Source organism: Aristolochia californica, unplaced genomic scaffold (assembly GCF_029961685.1).
Source record: "Aristolochia californica isolate CCGP_79_NKW_82.1479 unplaced genomic scaffold, dmAriCali1.0.hap1 SCAF_5, whole genome shotgun sequence".
Classification (NCBI taxonomy): Eukaryota; Viridiplantae; Streptophyta; class Magnoliopsida; order Piperales; family Aristolochiaceae; genus Aristolochia; species Aristolochia californica.
The window spans coordinates 44,802,111-44,820,191 of record NW_027182214.1 but is presented as its reverse complement, the minus strand read 5'-3'; the positions used below and the strand labels follow the sequence as shown (position 1 = coordinate 44,820,191).

General features: G+C 39.0%; 1 protein-coding gene across 1 annotated transcript; it reads right to left on the bottom strand.

Moving 5' to 3' along the window:
* Nucleotides 1–11,157: 11,157 nt before the first annotated feature.
* Nucleotides 11,158–18,081, bottom strand: LOC137966691 (receptor-like serine/threonine-protein kinase SD1-8). The gene is made up of 7 exons (XM_068813379.1): nucleotides 16,669–18,081; nucleotides 13,127–13,243; nucleotides 12,845–13,041; nucleotides 12,204–12,414; nucleotides 11,890–12,127; nucleotides 11,649–11,799; nucleotides 11,158–11,557 (listed from the first exon to the last, which is right to left on the bottom strand). Exons 1-7 carry the CDS (start codon nucleotides 17,942–17,944, stop codon nucleotides 11,249–11,251), a joined length of 2,499 nt encoding a protein of 832 aa, XP_068669480.1. The 5' UTR covers nucleotides 17,945–18,081; the 3' UTR covers nucleotides 11,158–11,248.

The window sequence follows — 18,081 nt, the reverse complement described above, 5'->3', positions numbered from 1 at the left end:
GGTGAGAAAGACTTGCACTACTCTTCAGTCCGAGGAAGGGTTGATACGGAGTGGCCGGAGGAAGACAATTGACCGCCGCCGTCAAACTTGCAGGAGAATCTTCTGTGATAACGAGCACTGGACTTCGTAAGGACCACAAAAACTGGGTTTAATGAAGATTGCCAAATGGAGATTCGACTGGTTCAACTTCAACAACTCCTTTGAAATATGTAGTCACAATCAGCCGGAGGCCGCCATGAATCACCACTTTGGTGAGTTTAAAAGTTAGTCGTAGTCAAGACAAAATCCTGCAGATTCCCCTCGTTTCTCTAACATCCAGGTATTTGATTATTTGAATACAATAATATACTAGAACTTCACCACAAATCCATATACTAAACAAACAATTTTCCTACTGTTTGTTTTTTATTTTTATTTGATGGGAGCAATTAAGGCATTCGCAGAAGAGCAATAAACTTTCAGGGATGACCTAATCAGCTTCTAAACTGGTTTAGCAGGTACCCATGAAGCAATTCTTGATCTGCTAAAAACTTAAATATCATCAAGCCTATGGAACCACTTTCATAATTATAATAATAAAGATTATTGCTTTCCTCATCGGGAGTTACTCTTTTCCAATAACAAGCCAATAGTTTCCTTCTTTTTCTACTTCGCTTGAGAAACTTGCCTTGGAGAAGGTGCAACCGTCTTTGGAGGAGACCTGAATTTGAACGTAAACATATGAAGAAACGAAAGTGACCTGCCGTCCGATGCAGTGAAACAGACAAATTCATGTTCTGCAACCTCGGGAAGCCAGTTTAAAACTGAGTTTATTGAAATCATTAACAGACTAAGGTAGAGAAAATCTAGGACGGGTAGTTTACTTGCATTACCATGTATTAAATAGAACAAATATAGATAAGAAACAATCTTTCTTTACACAGAAAGCCCTCAAGAATCTCCTACCCATTCCAAATATAACCCAAAAAGTAATTCTGAAGATCAAAATGATGTCAAGTCTGAAAAATGCAAACTCGTAATAATATATCAACAGTCAGAACTTCTCGTGATTTTGATCGCTGAGGGAAGAAATCAGATCAGGTTGATGCTTCTCACCAGGACTACTTTTTTACAAGAACATCTTTTAAACATTCAAATAAAATATGTGGAAGAAGAATAAAAATTCCTCCACTTTGGCGGCATTCTGTAAGCTTGGCGTGATTGAAAAATTCCACATGAAACACAAGAAATTCAATTACTTTGCTTGAGGGGGGAAGAGGGTGACGATTCAGGAATCAGGAGAGTTCCAGAGGCTAAAAAAATATCCAGAGCCTGAGGTGGATAGGCATTACCTTTCTTTCTTTATTAGTGTCAAAAGTGAAAAAGTATTGCCAGGCATGGATTTGTGTTTGTGGGTGTCATTTATTCTCGAAAAATTGCCCTTCCCCTTTACTGAAAGGAACAATGACGTGATTCCGCACTGCACAGACGTCTCTTTCAGGTCTGGAATTCCAGAGTTCAGCCGTGAGCTTCGTTGAAAATGTGATCTGCTGAATCTCAGAAAGAAAAACTTTAATGAAAAGAAGGAAATAAAATATGGAATAACATCTTTTTTCACTGGTTTTTTTTTTGCAAAAACTCTTTTTTTTTTCCTGTGACATCTTCCCTTTAGCCGAGCTTTTCCAAGTGACCTGCACAGCTACACCTTCCTTCCATGATTAAACTTGGCCAATTCGCCATGTTAAAAGTCAAATCCGGGTGAGTTAACTCAGACGTGGCCAAGTCTTGTACAGAACTACTTTTTACAAAAACTCAGGCAGGTTAATGACCCATCCGAGTCAACTCAGTGAGTTTCCCATCTATGCATAAAAGAGTTTTAATTGTAATAATGGTCAGTCATAAATCTGAAATTAGAAATTCATTTACAAAACTCTGGTTTTTACACCAACCAGACCATTAATGAAGGTTTTTTTTATGGAAAACTAAAGCCACTCGATCAATCAAGAGGCATCGGTTGGAACAGTACAAGAAGCTAAAGCCATAAAACACATTGTTTGAACGACCTAGTAGCAATCATCCGACTGAACAAGAGAGAGAAGTATATGTAAAATAAGACGTCCAAGCCAGCATTTGAATGGTACAAAGGATGCTAAAGCAACAAGTAAGGCAAAACCATCTGTTTGTACAGTGTGAAATGAATCGTTTGACTAGTTAGGTGAGAGAAATAACTTGGTCGAAGTTCGCTTATCTAGATGTTCGAACAACTAGCCTAAAAGAGGTGAGAAGAAAAATGAAGGAAACAAGGCACAAACAAGAAGACTGTTCAATTGACAAGGAGCAATTCAAACGACCATGGGAGAGAAAAAGTTACAATGAAGAACTGTTTGAGGCTAATTCTAAATGGTTGAACAAATAAAAAAAGTGGACTCAATTTTGACCAAGGTAGGTTTTCCAAATCTGCAATTGACTTGTTTCTGTGATTAGTCACTCAAAAAGAGCATTTTAAGTATTTTCTCACATAATTTAATTGAGAGTCTTGAGTTTAATAAATGACGAAATGTTCATTTTCAAGTTCAAAAGGTTTAATTTTTAACACTGAGTACTTGTTTATTTAAATTATTTCCCCCAAAATTTCATACACTTGAGTTCTAAGACTTCCATGACCATCACTATTGAGCACAATCACACTTTAAAATCAAATTTGAAGTTAAATTTCCATATAGGAAAGCCATTATTCAAAGAGCTAAGTATTTCATGTGCTATTACTTTGAAATTTTATTTACTTTTATCTTTGCTAGAATCTTTATTCAAATATTTTAATAAGAGAATTTGTTACAACATTTTTGTTGATGTATAGAATTGGGTTTGAATTTTAAAATTCAAGCACCAACACGTGCACTTACTTTGAGATCTACTTGGTCGAGTATAGCTATACTAGTTGGATTGCACTTTGAAATTATTTATCAACTAGAGGTGGCATCGAACCGAGCCGGTTAGCTAGTAGCTCGAGTTTGGCTCGGTTTGGTTCGATATATCTCAAAGGCTAGTTAACGAGCCGAGTTCGAGCGAACCTTGGTTCGGTTCAGAAGTTCGTGAGCCGGCTGGTTACTTAACGACGCTTCGGGGATTTGGGGAATCAGGGATTCAGGGGATTCGGCAGCGGCAAACTTTGGAGTTCGGGGATTCGGGGCCCAAAAAAATTGGAAGATCGATGTTCTTCTTCTTCGATCTTTATCTCAATCGATTTCTGTAACCGAGTGTCGCCAATGGAAGTAAGTTAATCAAATTTTCAAGCAACGGAACAAGGGTAATCGATTTTTCAAGCGACAGAACAGAGGTAAGTTAATCGATTTTTACATTCTTTATCTACTGGTATTCAGATTCATCTCCTTCGTCCAGCCCGTCTCTCTTCCTTTGCGATCGCTTTCTCTGATTCCAAATTTCAATTACAAAATCTTCCATCTTCCACGAGTCCTCAAAAATGAATCTGAAGTGGACACTTCTTCTCTCTCCTCAAGTACTCTCCTTGCACTTTCACAACGGTCTGGATGGAAGATTCACTGCCTTGCTTTTGTTCCTATTTTTCCACCCCGAGAAAGCATCATTGACTGACCTTTACTTTTCTGATCTCTTCTTTGCCCTCGAGCTACAACCTTCTCCATTAATTTAATTTTCAAGTAGCAAACTTCGTTTCCGATTCCCTTTTACCTTCTCTCAGATTTTTTTGTTCTTTTTTTCATTAGGCTCTGTTATTTTTGTAAGTTATGCTTTACACTTTGATTTTTTTCTCAAATAAACGAACAATCATTGTTGATTGCATCACGATATATGTATTTGTTATAGTGTCAACCACTTGTTTGACAATATGTGCATGTGAAAACTGTGAGGCTAGAATATCATAGTTTCTTGTTTTTTTCTTAGTAGTGTAATGAGTTCTCTAACAATGCAACATTGTACTCATTTGAGTTGCATGTGGACTTTTTTTCCCAGTTTCTTGAGCCCATGTGCTCTCTGTATTGTTTTTGTATCTTTCAGTGACTCTCTAGTTTAATCGAGAAAAGAACTGCTATGAGCTTTTTATTCTTTTAAGTTAATTTTTTATAGTTTTTGAACTAGAGCTGAACAATGATATGACCATAAAAAAATACCTTCTATTACAAGGGAATCAGAGAGACTTTGACAAAAATCCTTGATTTACAAAGACGGGTAAAAAGTCTCACCTTAGATGAATCATGTTACCAAATAGTGCATTGACTTTTGTCAAACAATGAGCGTTTTAGGATCAACTCCGAAGGTTTCACGATGCTAGTGTCTGGTGTCCTTAGATTTTTTTTCATCTGTCATCAACATGGAGCATCGACTAGGAGTATTTACTCGCCCATTTTGCTTTTCAGCTGTTTCTTTCTAGTTCTGAAAATGGTTATGGTTTGTACTATGGTTGCCTTTGGAGCTATATCAGGCAGGTTAAAATTGTGTTAGACATTGTTATGGTCCTGGGTTAAGTACTTATGCCTTCCGCTCCTAACAGGCCGATCTTTTGGGTAGTATTGGCTAGGTGCTTAACATTTGGTATCAGAGCGGGCTCCCATGTTGTGAGTTCGAATCCCCGAGGGGAGTTCCCAGGTGCGGGTGTCGCGAACCCCGAATGCGGTGGGCGTAAGAGATTATGGGATTCTGACCCATCCCCCGTCGCTAAGTGTTAAGCCGTCGTGGACGTCGGCTCGTGAAGGTGAGGTTTGATGTTATGGTCCTGGGTTAAGTACCTATGCCTTCCACTCCTAACAGGCCGATGTTTTGGGTAGTATTGGCTAGGTGCTTAACAGACATCTTGATCTATCCTTCCATTCAAGCAAATGAACTTGCTACTCTGATGTTACCTGAAAACTTTGACAACATCTCGCACGTCCCAGTTTGCATACTTTTATCTCTTCTTCCTATTTTCATGTCTTATGTTTCTTTTCTATTTCCTCATATTGGGAATTAATTATTTGGGAAAATGATTTAGGGTGCTTGGTTGAAGAATATATGAATCTAGGGAAGAAAATCTTGACATTGTTTTTGTTATGATGAAGGTACCTCTCTCTAAGTATTGTAATTGAGTATAACAAACAATACTGCATACTCAAAATTTAAGTCATACACGAAAATATGACTTGATGGGTTTTTCATGCCCGCAGTAAACTAGTTTCACCCCATCCTAATGCAAGAAGGTGTTTAAGACATTAATGTATACTAGATTTATAGTTTTTGTTTGGGTAATGAAAATTTGATATAGATACTTCATTTAATTTTTTTTGTTTGATTATTGAATAAAGTTTATGCATACTGTTAAGCGATGTTTATGAACAATGTTATGCAGAGGTCATACTCAATTTTAAGTAAATTTTACACTTACTTTTTTTGAACAGTTTATTTGATATGTATTTTATGCAAAGTTTTAAATATAGGTTGGAGCTCGAACTTGGTTAAAATTCTTGGGCTCGAGCTCGATTACAATTTTAGGCTCGAGGCTGGGCTCGGCTCTAGTTCGAGTTGAAATATTTAAATCAAGCCCAACTCGAACATATACAAGTTTGAACTCGGCTCGACTCGATACCACCCCTATCCTTGACTTTATAACAAGAGCTCATTTTGGTTTTTGACTTACCATGGTTTACCAAAGTGCAGAGCAAGGGGACAAGATGGTGTGACTTCTCTGAATTCAGTTGTATATTGAGAATTTCCTTTTGTTGTTTTGCATAAATATCTTGAGCACGGTGAATTCAAAACAACATGTTGAATTTAGAACCCTTTTACTGATATCTTGAGCACAGTGAGAGAGGGAAAAAGAAAAGGAAAGGGAGAGAGAGAGCTCTAGAGTAGAGAAGAGAGAAAAAGAAGAAAGAGTTTAGGCAAGAGAAGAACTCTTCATGAGAGAGAAGTGGAGAACTACTTCACTTTGATATTTTATTTCTGAGTACAAGCACCTCTATTTATAGTAGAGAAAAGTAGTAGAGTCCAAGTAAAATTAAACTACCTTCTCCTAATTATATTCAAACTATAACTCTTTAAAGAAAGTCTATCACAATAAAATAACTCAACATAATTAGAAGACTAACATAACTCAAATTAAACCTTTTCTATGTGGACGTGACTATAGGATAAATATGCCAGCTCGTGGTCATATTTGTGGGTCCCACTTGATCTTCCAGCTCATGTGATAAGGATACCAACTCATGGTATCTTTGTGGGTCTCACTTGATCTTCAAATCTTCTAACTTATTCCATCTCATGCTTCTTATCTTCCAACTCATGCCAGCTCGTGTAATGACTCCTCTTGGCATTTCACGTCCTCTTGGTGGGTCCCACCAGCTCGTGCAACCATGGTGGTCCCACATTGTAACACTCCCCCTCAAGTTGGGGGTGAAAAAATATCGTAAACGCCCAGCTTGGTGGAGATGGTGGACAAGATCTTATAAGTGATTGGTTTGGTGAGAATGTCTGCAACTTGGCTCTGCGAAGATAGATATTTGAGAGATAATATGCCGGTTTGAAAATTTTCTCGTATGAAGTGGCAGTCTATTTCAATGTGTTTTGTTCTCTCATGGAAGACCGGATTTGATGTGATATGTATTGCTGCCTGATTATCGCAATATAGATCTATAGGAGCTTCTTTATAAAATCACAGTTCAGTGAGAAAGGATCTGATCCATAGAAGCTCACTAACTGTGTGTGTCATGGCTCTGTACTTTGCTTCTGCACTAGACCGTGCAACTACATTCTGCTTCTTGCCTCTCCATGTAACCAAGTTCCCTCCAATCATTATACAATATCCCAAAGTAGATTTTTTGTCGTCCGGGGATCCGACCCAGTCTACATATGAGAATCCTTCTATGTTGAAGTGACCGTCGTTCTTATAGAGAAGCTCTCTTCCTAGAGTAATTTTCAAATACCGCAATATTCTTTCTAGGGCTTGCCAATAACTGAGTTGTGGTTTATGCATGTATTGACTTACCACACCTATTGCATATGAGATAGTTAGTCTTGTTACATAGAGATAAATAAGTTTTCCCACAAGTCTTTGATATTTTCCAATATCCACATCTTCTCCAGTACCTGCACATAATTTTGTATTTGAGTTCATAGGGGCTTATGCTGGTCTACATCCCATAATTCTTGTCTCCTCCAGTAGATCAAGGACATACTTCCTTTGAGATAGTACAATCCCATGTTTGGATTGTAGTACTTCAATACCCAGAAAATATTTAAGTAGTCCAAGATCTTTTGTCTTGAATTCTGCACATATTTTTTTATTGGTTTCCTGGATGCCCTCGGGATCACTACCTGTTAAAATAATATCATCAACATATACTGCCAAAATTACCTTGCCTTTAGGTGTGTTGTTAATAAATACGGAGTGATCTACCGAACATCTGTGAAATCCTGCCTGTATGAGGGCTTGGCTAAAAATTTTAAACCATGCTCAAGGAGACTGTTTCAGACCAATAAGGGATTTCTTCAATCGACATACCGACTCCCCCTCAAACCACATAACTAGGTGGTTGATGCATATAAATTTTTTCCTTGATATCCCCATTAAAAAAGTATTTTTCACATCAAACTGATATACCTGCCAGGAAGAATTAGCTGCTAGAGATAATAAAATACGTATAGAGTTCATTTTGGCCACCAGAGAGAATGATTCCTCATAATCATCAAGGTGTGATGGGAGATCATGAGGGGCCCACAAGGATCGCTTAGCCATTATATTCACGTGAATAATGAAGGACTCCTAGTTCTACTCAAGTTAGTCTTCTAATAGTATAGTTTGAATAGACTTACTTATATTGAAGAGTTAGAGTTGGAATGTAATTAGGATTGAATGACAAGTTGTATAAGGACTCTACCTCCTCCTCTACTATAAATAGAGGTATTGTAATTCGGAATTAATCAAGTCACATATTCAATCCCGAGTTGGTTATCTCTCTCCCTCTCTTGCTTGGCGCAACCTCCTCTTCTCTTTTATTTTTTTCTTCTCTCTATCCGAGAGCTTTCCTTCCCTTTTCTCTTTTTTCTTTTTTCTTTCTCTTGTTCGTGATCATGGGAAAGGGATCATAAATTCAACAGTATGAATCAATGAAAAAGGAGTAATACTTTTAAGTTAAAGACGAGGAGAGTATGTAGTCCTCTGGTGTTTGCTCAGTTGATAGACTTCACAATTTAACTCTGACCTTTCTTTAAGAGTAGGAAAAAAAAGATGAAAAAATTGTGCGGATGGATGTCCCAACCGGTTGTGCCATAGACCTGTCTCAGTTTCACTTGTTGAAACAATATTGCATCGTCCTGTGGAAGATCAACAGTTGGGGCGGACGGAATCGCATCGTTTAGAGGAAGAGCAACGACATTGGAAGCGGCTAGGGCAAATGGAATAGCATCGTTTGATGGAAGGGCATCGAGTGGGGCAGGCGGAATCGCATCGTTCGGTGGAAGGGCAGTGGCTGGGGCAGACGAAATTGCATTGTCCGGTGGAAGATCGGCAGTTGGGGCAGACGGAATTGCATTGTCTAGTGGAAGAGCAACGGCGGGGGCAGACGGAATTGCATCGTTGGTGGGAAGAAGAGTTGTGCATAGTATTTTTTTTTAAAGAATTTTTTTTTTTGCACGCTGTGTGGGTGGGATTGGGCGTCGAGGGGGGGAAATTATTTTCCCCTTCAGCTTAGGTATCTCAGTTTTGTCAAGACGTACGGAGGGGGCGAGGGGGGTGTTCTGTGCTACAGCACCGGTGAGCGTGGTTGCCAATGGTGGCAGCGACAACGGAGCGAAGGTGATGAGGCGAGGGCGAAGCTACGGGAGTCGACAACGACGGGTGGTAGAGGAGGTGATGCACGGGGGGAGGGATTAGGGGTGGCGGTGGTGATGGTGCGACATAGATGTGCGGTGGTGAGAGACGGGAGCAAAGCGAAGGAAGCGTCGGGGAGGTGGGATTGGCGCGGCGTCGGGCGATGGGACTCTGCTGTGAAGGCTCAAAGATTTTTTTTTTATTGACACCAACAAGACAAAACAGCGGGGACGAGGGTGATCATTAGCAGGGATTGTTTCTTTTTTTTGAGAATATATCAAACAAGATTTTATGGAGAAGGAAGAGAAAAGTACCAGGTACGGGTGGCAGCAGTGGGTTGCAACAATGGAGGCTGCTTCCGATAAGGATTTTCAACGACGGTAAATTGGATCTGATTAGTTGATCGGAAGCTCTGATACCATGTAGAATATAGGAATGGATAATAATATTGTTGTAATTATTATTGATCCAGTGTACACTATTTATAGAGTTACAACAAAGACAGTAGACGATTACAACACTACAATTTGAGTTTGTCTCTAATTCAATCACTAGTTATCTTTATCATTATCTTTATCTTTATGTTTATCTCTATGAACTCTTACCAAACTCATCTCTGAGAACCAGATTTCCTGAATCTAAAAGAGTCACGCTGGAATTAAGACTTGTTAAGCCAGCTTGTGAAGTATTTGCTGGCCACAAAATGCTTCCTCTCTTGTCCAAAGTCATCTGATCTCCACCTGTCGTGATAGTGAAAACGCCAGAGGAATCCGGAAGTGGAATTTCTCTGGTAATTCATCCTCAAGTGTCATATCCAAGGAAACCATGAAAATTGAAGAGTACAATCCAAAGAAAATGGAGTTTCAAAGTGGAAATATCGGCACTAGATTGAATAATGTGTACTATTATTATTAATTGATCATGTCATCATTGAATAAGATTAAGCGATTATTCAACCAAAATGTAGTCCTTTTATTAAGTTTCAAAGAAAATCTTCATTGTTTGTCACCATACAGGTTGAGGCAAAAAAAAAAAAAATTGCAAAATTAGAGGAAGAAGAAAATATATCTCACTATTAGAATTTGAAATTCTAATGTGGTGATCTAACTTTACAGGAAGTTATATAGGTTTGTGAACTTATTTTGAGAATGGTTTGGTGAAATACGATAAATGAGTTTGGCAGTAGAGTCATCATCCCACTTAAGTTTTGCGATAATGGCATGAAAGAGTTTCTTTTAGAATTTGTTATCAACCATCCAATAGAGTAATTGAGATCTTGTTTATTATTTCTATCATCTAGGCTTTGTTCGAAGAAGAAGTATTAGAATCAGTGGCATTTCCTTCGTAACAAAACACGTGTTTTTGGAGGAAGAAGTTTCACTACCCAACATTACGACAACCAAAGGCATCGTGGGTCTGTCTTCTGCCTTCTCTTGTGATAATTTTCTTATTTTTTATTAATTAATACACTAATCAGATTACATGTCCCATTTAAATTCAAAATACAAATCTCTTATCTTTAGATCGTATCTTCAATAATACCCCTCAAGTTGGAGTGTATGTTAATGATACCCAACTTGTCGAGTAATGCCTCAAATTGGGATGAACTCAACGCTTTAGTAAATAAGTCTGCAGTTTGGTCGTTGGTTCATATGTGGGTTGTCTTAATCATCCCTGCTTGAATCTTTTCACGAACTAAGTGACAATCAATTTCGATATGCTTGTTCTCTCATGAAAAACCGGATTTGAGGCGATGTGTAAAGCAGCTTAGTTGTCACAATACAACATGACTGGCTGAGTATGTACAATTTCTAAGTCTTTCAAAACGTTCTTCAACCAGGTAATTTCGCAACATGTAGTAGCCATAGAACGGTACTCTACCTCGGCAGTTGATCGAATCACCGTTGTTTGCATTTTTGTCTTCCAGGAAATAGGTATTTTCCAAAAAATATACAATACTTGTTACTGACCTTCTTGTGTCCCTACAGCGAACCCAATTTGCATAACAAAATACATTTAATTGAAGTGTACTTGTGGAGGATAATAGAATACCTTGTCCTGGAGTTTGTTTTAGGTATCGAAGGACTCTATGTGTTGCCTCAAAGTGTGGTGTATGTGGTTTTTTCCATAAATTGGCTTAGAACATGGACGGTGTAGACCAGAGCTGGTCTAGTAATAGTCAAGTAGATCAATCTTCCCACAAGACGCCTGTATGATGAATGATCATTTAGGAGTTCGCCATCGGATTGTGTAAGAGCCAATTTTTTGTCCATTGGGAACCTTGTAGGTTTTGCTCCTAAAAATCCACCATCTTCTAATATCTCCAAGACATATTTCCTTTGGGAAAGGGAAATCCAATGTAAACCCCAAATACTCTTAAAAAAGTCAAAAATTACAATCTACAAGGTTTGAGATATAAAATAAATCACCTCAGATTATGGTTTTTTTTTTCTATCGAGCTTCAAGCATTGTGACAGTTACTTGATTTATTGTATATGATTCCTGCTGGCTGGGGAATGAACCTCTCTCAGGCAGACTTCTCCCTGTACAAAATCCCGGCTGTTTGGGAGGCGGCAATGTGGGATTATCACTGCCCAACATCAGAACCACAGTGGACATTGAAGGCCGGTCTTCTGCGCTTTCCTGCACACACAACAGCCCCACCTGTATGCATCTCAATACAGTGGAGATTGAACTTGAAATTTCAATGGATGCATCCATCAGCTCCGAGCCTTTTCCTTCTTTCCAAAGTCTCCATGCCTAAAACAGTACAGAAAAAAAAACAGTCTCTTCTATTGAGGGCTCGAAAGAGAAATGCAGGCATTCAAGCAGAGAGACAACTGGTACTTACAAGGGCTAAAAGGTTGAGATCATCATCCGTCTGATAAAACCCTCTATTCTTCTTGCCGCTCACTATCTCCAGTACCAGAACTCCGAAACTGAAGACGTCAGATTTCACTGAAAATAGCCCGTCCATGGCATACTCTGGTGACATGTACCCACTGGATTCAGCCATTCACAAGAAATGGTTATAGGTGTCCATGACAATTCTGGGTGAGTTTATGAAGGAGAAGTTGATAGCTGATACTCACTATGTTCCAACAACTCTCTTTGTATTTGCTTCGGTCTCATCCCCACCGAAAATTCTTGCCATGCCAAAATCTGAAATTTTGGGGTTCATCTTGCTGTCCAACAGGATGTTACCCGCTTTAAGATCCCTATGAATGATCCTTAAGCGAGAGTCTTGATGAAGATAGAGAAGTCCTCGAGCAATCCCCATTATTATGTCGAACCGCTTTTCCCAATCCAATAATGCTTTCTTCGTTTCAACTTGAGAAGTTTCAAATTAAAGAGAAAATTCAGTTGGGAAAATTGAAAGTGAGGTAGGTGAAGTAAATTATCATACCAAAGAGGAAGAAATCCAAGCTTTTGTTAGGCATGTATTCGTAAATTAAAATCTTCTCTTCTCCCTCGATGCAGCAGGCCAAGAGCCTAACGAGATTTCTGTGTTGAAGTTTTGCTATCAGTGTCACCTCGTTTTTAAATTCATCTATGCCTTGCCCAGAGCGTTTAGATAGTCTCTTCACTGCTATTTCTTGATCGTCTTCCAGTTTTCCCTGCAATTTGATATTTTTTCCACATAAGTTGTTTCAGAAACATTTCTACATTTGACACAAACGTATCACATTCCTCCAGATCATATGAAAAAGAAAACAGGAAAGGACATCAGAGGCTATCAGGGATTTCTGTTTGCCACAACACTTAAATCGAAGATGCTTTACGTTGTTATCATTCTCAGACTTAAAAGGGGGCAAAAGAGAAAGATTCGGTCCAAAACAAGTTCATGCAGTGGGGCCTGAAAAAGATATATGCTACCACCCATTAGGGAAGCAGTGTAAAGATGAGCCTTCTCACTTGCATCAAGATTCTAATCAAAGGTCCAATTATTGCTTCAGGAATCTTCGCTGTTAACAGCACTCGTGTTTGAATTTTTAATCAAAATGCCTTCTCAATGCTGATAACAGAGCTTGTAAAATGAGAAATTACCTTGTAAACAGGGCCAAATCCACCTTCCCCGAGCTTATTACTATCAGAGAAGTTATTAGTTGCAGCAACTATAAGACCCAGATCAAGTAAGGGTAATTCAAGGTCTTCTTTCCTGTGTTCTCGAGACTTGTCTTTGCCTGCAGAAGGGCTACCGCCCATATCAAACAGTAGCAGATCCTGCCTCCGTTCCTTGATCCCTGTTAGAGAAGAAAAGGTAGAATCAGATAAAAGAGTTCTTTTCTTGAGATTGACATATTGGGAAAGAACAGAACACCTTTTCACCTGTGTCTTTCCTTTTGTTTCTGTTCCATAGGCAGAATCCACCCACCGCCAACAAAAGTAGAGCAGGAACTACGGTTGCTGCGACTATGACTGCCACTCGCTTCTTCGCATCAGAATCTTCATTGTTTTCGAAACATTAGTTTCAAAGTAATCAATAAAAATTAAAGAACGAACAACCAGATTATACTACTAAGTACTAATGAAAAAAATCGATAAAATTGGTGAAAATTTTAAAACCAAAAAAAACTTTTAGGCAATATTGAAATATATAAGGCAAAACTTATAGCCAAAGGATTTAAACTATCAACCACGGGAGACAATCCTAATGTCCCTTGGGATTTGTCTCTATCAATCTTTATACCTATGACATAAGAAGTTTCACCTATATCCTTCATATCAAATTTCATCGAGAGAAATTATTTGACCTCAAGAAGTAATCCTAAACCACTTGAAACAAGGAGAATATCATCTACATATAGGACTAAGAAAGTTATTTTACTCCCACTTACCTTATGGTATATACATTGATCCATGATATTTTCTGTAAAACCAAATAAAGAAATAACATCATGAAATTTTAAATATCATTGACGGGAGGCTTGCTTTAGTCCACATATAGATTTCTTAAGTCTACAAACCAAGTGATCATTCCCCTTTGAAATAAAACCTTCAGGGTGTTTCATGTAAACCTCTTCTTCTAGGTCTCCATTGAGGAAAACCGTTTTCACATCCATTTGATGTAACTCCATATCAGAATAAACTACTAATGTCATAATTATCTGAAATGAATCTTTTTTAAATAGGAGAGAAGGTATTGTGATAATCAATTCTTTCTTGTTGAGTAAATCCTTGTGGCTACAACCTTTCAATATTGCCTAAAGAGTTTCTTTTGGTTTTAAAAACCCATTTACAGCCAATGATCTTCCCCCCTTTAGGCAATTCAACAAGATCCCAGACTTGGTTTTTAGCTATTGATTCCAACTCTTCCTTTATGGCATCATTCCATAATGTGGATTTATGTCTACTCATGGCCTGCGAAAACGTAATAGGAACATTTTCAACACAAATATCCATGTCAGATTCTTGAAAGTACACTTTATATTTTGAAGAGATTGCAAGTTTCTTAACTCTTGAAGATCTTCTTAATGGTACTTCAACATTTCCAGGTTGAGAATGTTGAGTGATTGGATCTATTGGAGTATCCACATGATGAGATGGTTATTTAACAATTAGTTGTACTTGAATAATCGGATCCTAAGGATTATCATGAACAACAACCAATCTATGTGAAGTTGTAGGAGCAGGTGGAGGACTTGTATGCTCCTCAAAAACTAAGTTTCGAGGTTGACTACTCCCACTAATCTCATCATTCTCAAGGAACCGTGCATTTTTAGATTCAACATTTTTTGTCGAATGAGACGGACAATAAAATTTGTATCCCTTAGACTGTTTGGGTACTGGATTCAATGGGATTTATCGATTCATCCACTCAAAGTGACAAGTCAAGATCCAAACAAATAAATCAGCGTGTCATTATAATCTTTCATGTCGGCTTAGATTATAACACATATGCGATTTATGTCTATTTATGATGGGACCCAGAAATTTGTTTGTAAAGGAATATTCTAGACCTGTAGGCAATCAATTTTTTTTTTAAATATTTATTTCCCATCTTGATTAATCACTTAAATAGAACATTTACCCTGTAGGGTTAAATAATTATATCTCCATGATTAATCACAATTTTTTTATGTCATTAACTTTATGTGACTAAACTTAATGTTACTAGACATTTGCATAATTAAGAATGTTGTGGTAATTACTCAATTATTCAAATGTATACCAAAATATGACATAAAAATAATTGACTAAAATTAATGTCAATTATTAATTCCTTATATTTAGGTCAACTTAAATTATGCATAAAAATGAAGTATGCATAAAACCTAAATAAAAATTTTCACGATTGAAAAATCAACTTAAATATGCACATTATACATAAAATATTCATATGAATGAAAATTGCATAAAAATAGATTACTGCAATTTAAATATATACTTTATGTGTATCCAATGATAACACATAAATCCAGTCGGGCTTAATGGTTATTGGCGCCAGTTCCAGCTGCAAAATGTTTTCTTTCACGCGATCCTACGCAATTGGACCGAGTCGACTCGTTATTTAAATGAAACTTTACCTAAGTTTCATTTTTTTTTTTATTTTCGCGGGGTAGAGGTCGTCTTCAACCTCCAGCCACGCTCAGATGGGATGCTCAGCTTCCACCATCGGCCCTTTGCTGGACGTCGACCTCCGTCGTCAGACAGCGCCAGCCAGTGACTCTCCACGGAGGCCCGAGAACTGACACCGAAGAGCGTACGCAGAGCATCGCTCTCCACGAAATGTCGCCATATCAGAGAGGAGAGCTTTGATACCACATGTAGGATATTTGTATCATGAATTTCTCAACAAAAACATAAATAAAACTCATGAACATACCTCTTGATATGGCGTCAATTTTCGGCATGTGGCGTCTATCGTCTCCAGCGAATAGAGTGAACAGCGTTGTCTCGTCTATCGCATAGGCTCATCGAAGGCAACGTTCAGGCATGCCTCTACTAGACCAGACCCCCCTCTTATAGCCTCCTCTCCATCAAAGGAGACCACCAAACCGACGGGAAACTGTTAGGTTGTAATCGGTGACCACCTTTAATGGAAAACCGACGACGGACTGGTCATTTAAGTGACGGTTCGTGAACCGTCTTACATTTGAAACATTAGTTTCTAAGTTTTGGGAGGGATTCAACGGTGACAAGGATCGACAACAACAGATGGGGGGGAGGAAGAAATCGAAGAGGAAAAAATCAGAGACTAAGACTGAGAGTAAGAAATTGAAGAGGGAGAAGGAAGAATAAGAAGACGAAATTCTCCCCATTTTCACTCAATCGTCACCTGCCGAACGTCGTTTCCCTGTTCCCCCTGATTCCCGAGAAGTCGAGAACGAAAGACGAAGAGTTGTCTTGAACTCGAAGAGTCGAAGATACCTCTCGTTCCCAGGCCTTCGTTAAGTTAATGAGTCGGTTCGTGAGCTTTCAAACCGAACCATGGTTCGATCAAGCCCGACTCGTTAACTTAAACGAGTCTGATCTAGATCGCGAACCGGCTCAGTTTGATGCAACCCCTAGGTAAAAGGAATATAGAAAAATCGATCAAAGGTCAAGAAACTGGCTCATATGATATCCATGGTAGGTCAATCCCTACTAAACAGGGTTAGCTTTCTTCTCCCTCTGGTGCTCATCAGCGAACTGTGTACCCAAGCACCTTGAGCCCTTCTTTAATATATTTTCAGCTGGAATGCTTCGTTTGCAGAAGAACATATGGTTCTTTAAGTGAAAGTTTAAGAAACTATTCACTCATCTAATCATAGTTTGTTCAACCAATAGCGTTTTGCTAAATTACTTGCTTAATAATCTGAAACGGAGAAAGAAATTAAAGAAGAGCTGCAGATTTTTGTGGAGGAAGATGGTGATAACAGTATACATACCTAGGTCAGAACCTGCCAGCCGAACATACAGATCTTGCCCACTGTCTCCATACTCTCTGAGATCAATCAGCTGCCCGCCCCAAGTGACACATCCACTGCCTCCTCCTCTGATATCAGCACTGGCATAGCCCATGCAAGAACAGTTCTTCAAGCACAAATCTTCGCATTCGTTAAGATTCATGTCCTTGTATACTATTGAATCCTCTGTATCTGGCAACTTCATTCGCTTCATCTTCATAAACCCATCTGCTTTTGAGCAAGCCAAAGGGGTTGTCCTCACGCAACCATCAGTTCCATCTCTCAGAAACCATGCCTGAGGTGATTTTGACAGGAATCCCTTCAAGCACTCACAGACTGGTGACCCGTTTGAGTTACAAACTCCAAACGGTCCGCAGACGGCATAATCGTCGCATTCATCTTTGGGGCCACGCCAGATTGGGTTCCAGACCCTGCTTTCCTCCAGCCAGGTGAAGCGTTGAAGAAGACCCGATGGGCTCACTGTTAACCTTGATATGAGTGACTTTTTAATGAGATCATATTTGAAATAGATCTCCTGCTTGTTAGACTCAAAACTGAATTGAAAGATGTAACCGGGCTGCATTTCTGGCACCCCACTGAATCTGATTCCATTCCAAGGCCCGCTTCGATACTTGACGACTGAACCTCTTAAAAGGTAGCTCTCAGGCATACCACAATGATCTAGCCTGTAAGTGCTTTCTCCTGGAGAAGGGTCGTCAATGCTTTTCCAGGACCTGATGTACCGATCCAGCCCGGTTCTTAAATCATAACCAAGCTTCATCCCTGGTAGCAAAGTATCAGATGGGTAATCAAAGCTTTGCCATAAGAAGTTTTCAGGGTCGTCGTCGTCTTCTTCTCTCAGAACAAGATTTCCGGACTCCAGTAGCTGAATTACTGGATTCTTCGCTTTGGTATGGTTAGATGACCAGCTAAGGCTTCCATCTCCCATGACAATTATCGCATTCCCCTGATCTCCAATCTTGAAAACACCAGAAGAATTCGTCAGAGGTTTGTCCCTGTTCGCCACCCAAACAACAGTTTGAATCGAGACTTTGTTATACCATACTCCCAAGTACCGATTCTTCGAACTCCCGGGCTTGAAGAATCCCAATTTGAAGGTTCCGCCTGAGGAAATCAGGCCCCCATCTCCCGTCATTGACCCAGTTGAAGTGAGAATATCCTCTGCAATGGAAATTTCTGGGAGAAACGAAAAGAAACAGAAGAAGGAAAAAGTAAAAATTGGTGTTATTTTTCTCATCGCTTCTTTTGAGGACACCGTCGAACGCCTGACAGTTTTTATTCTGCTTCAAGCCATAGAGGTTTCGAACTCCCAAGATGACTCAGAGACCTTTCTCTGTGTCTCAAAAACATGTCGAAAAGCTAACGAGCAGATGG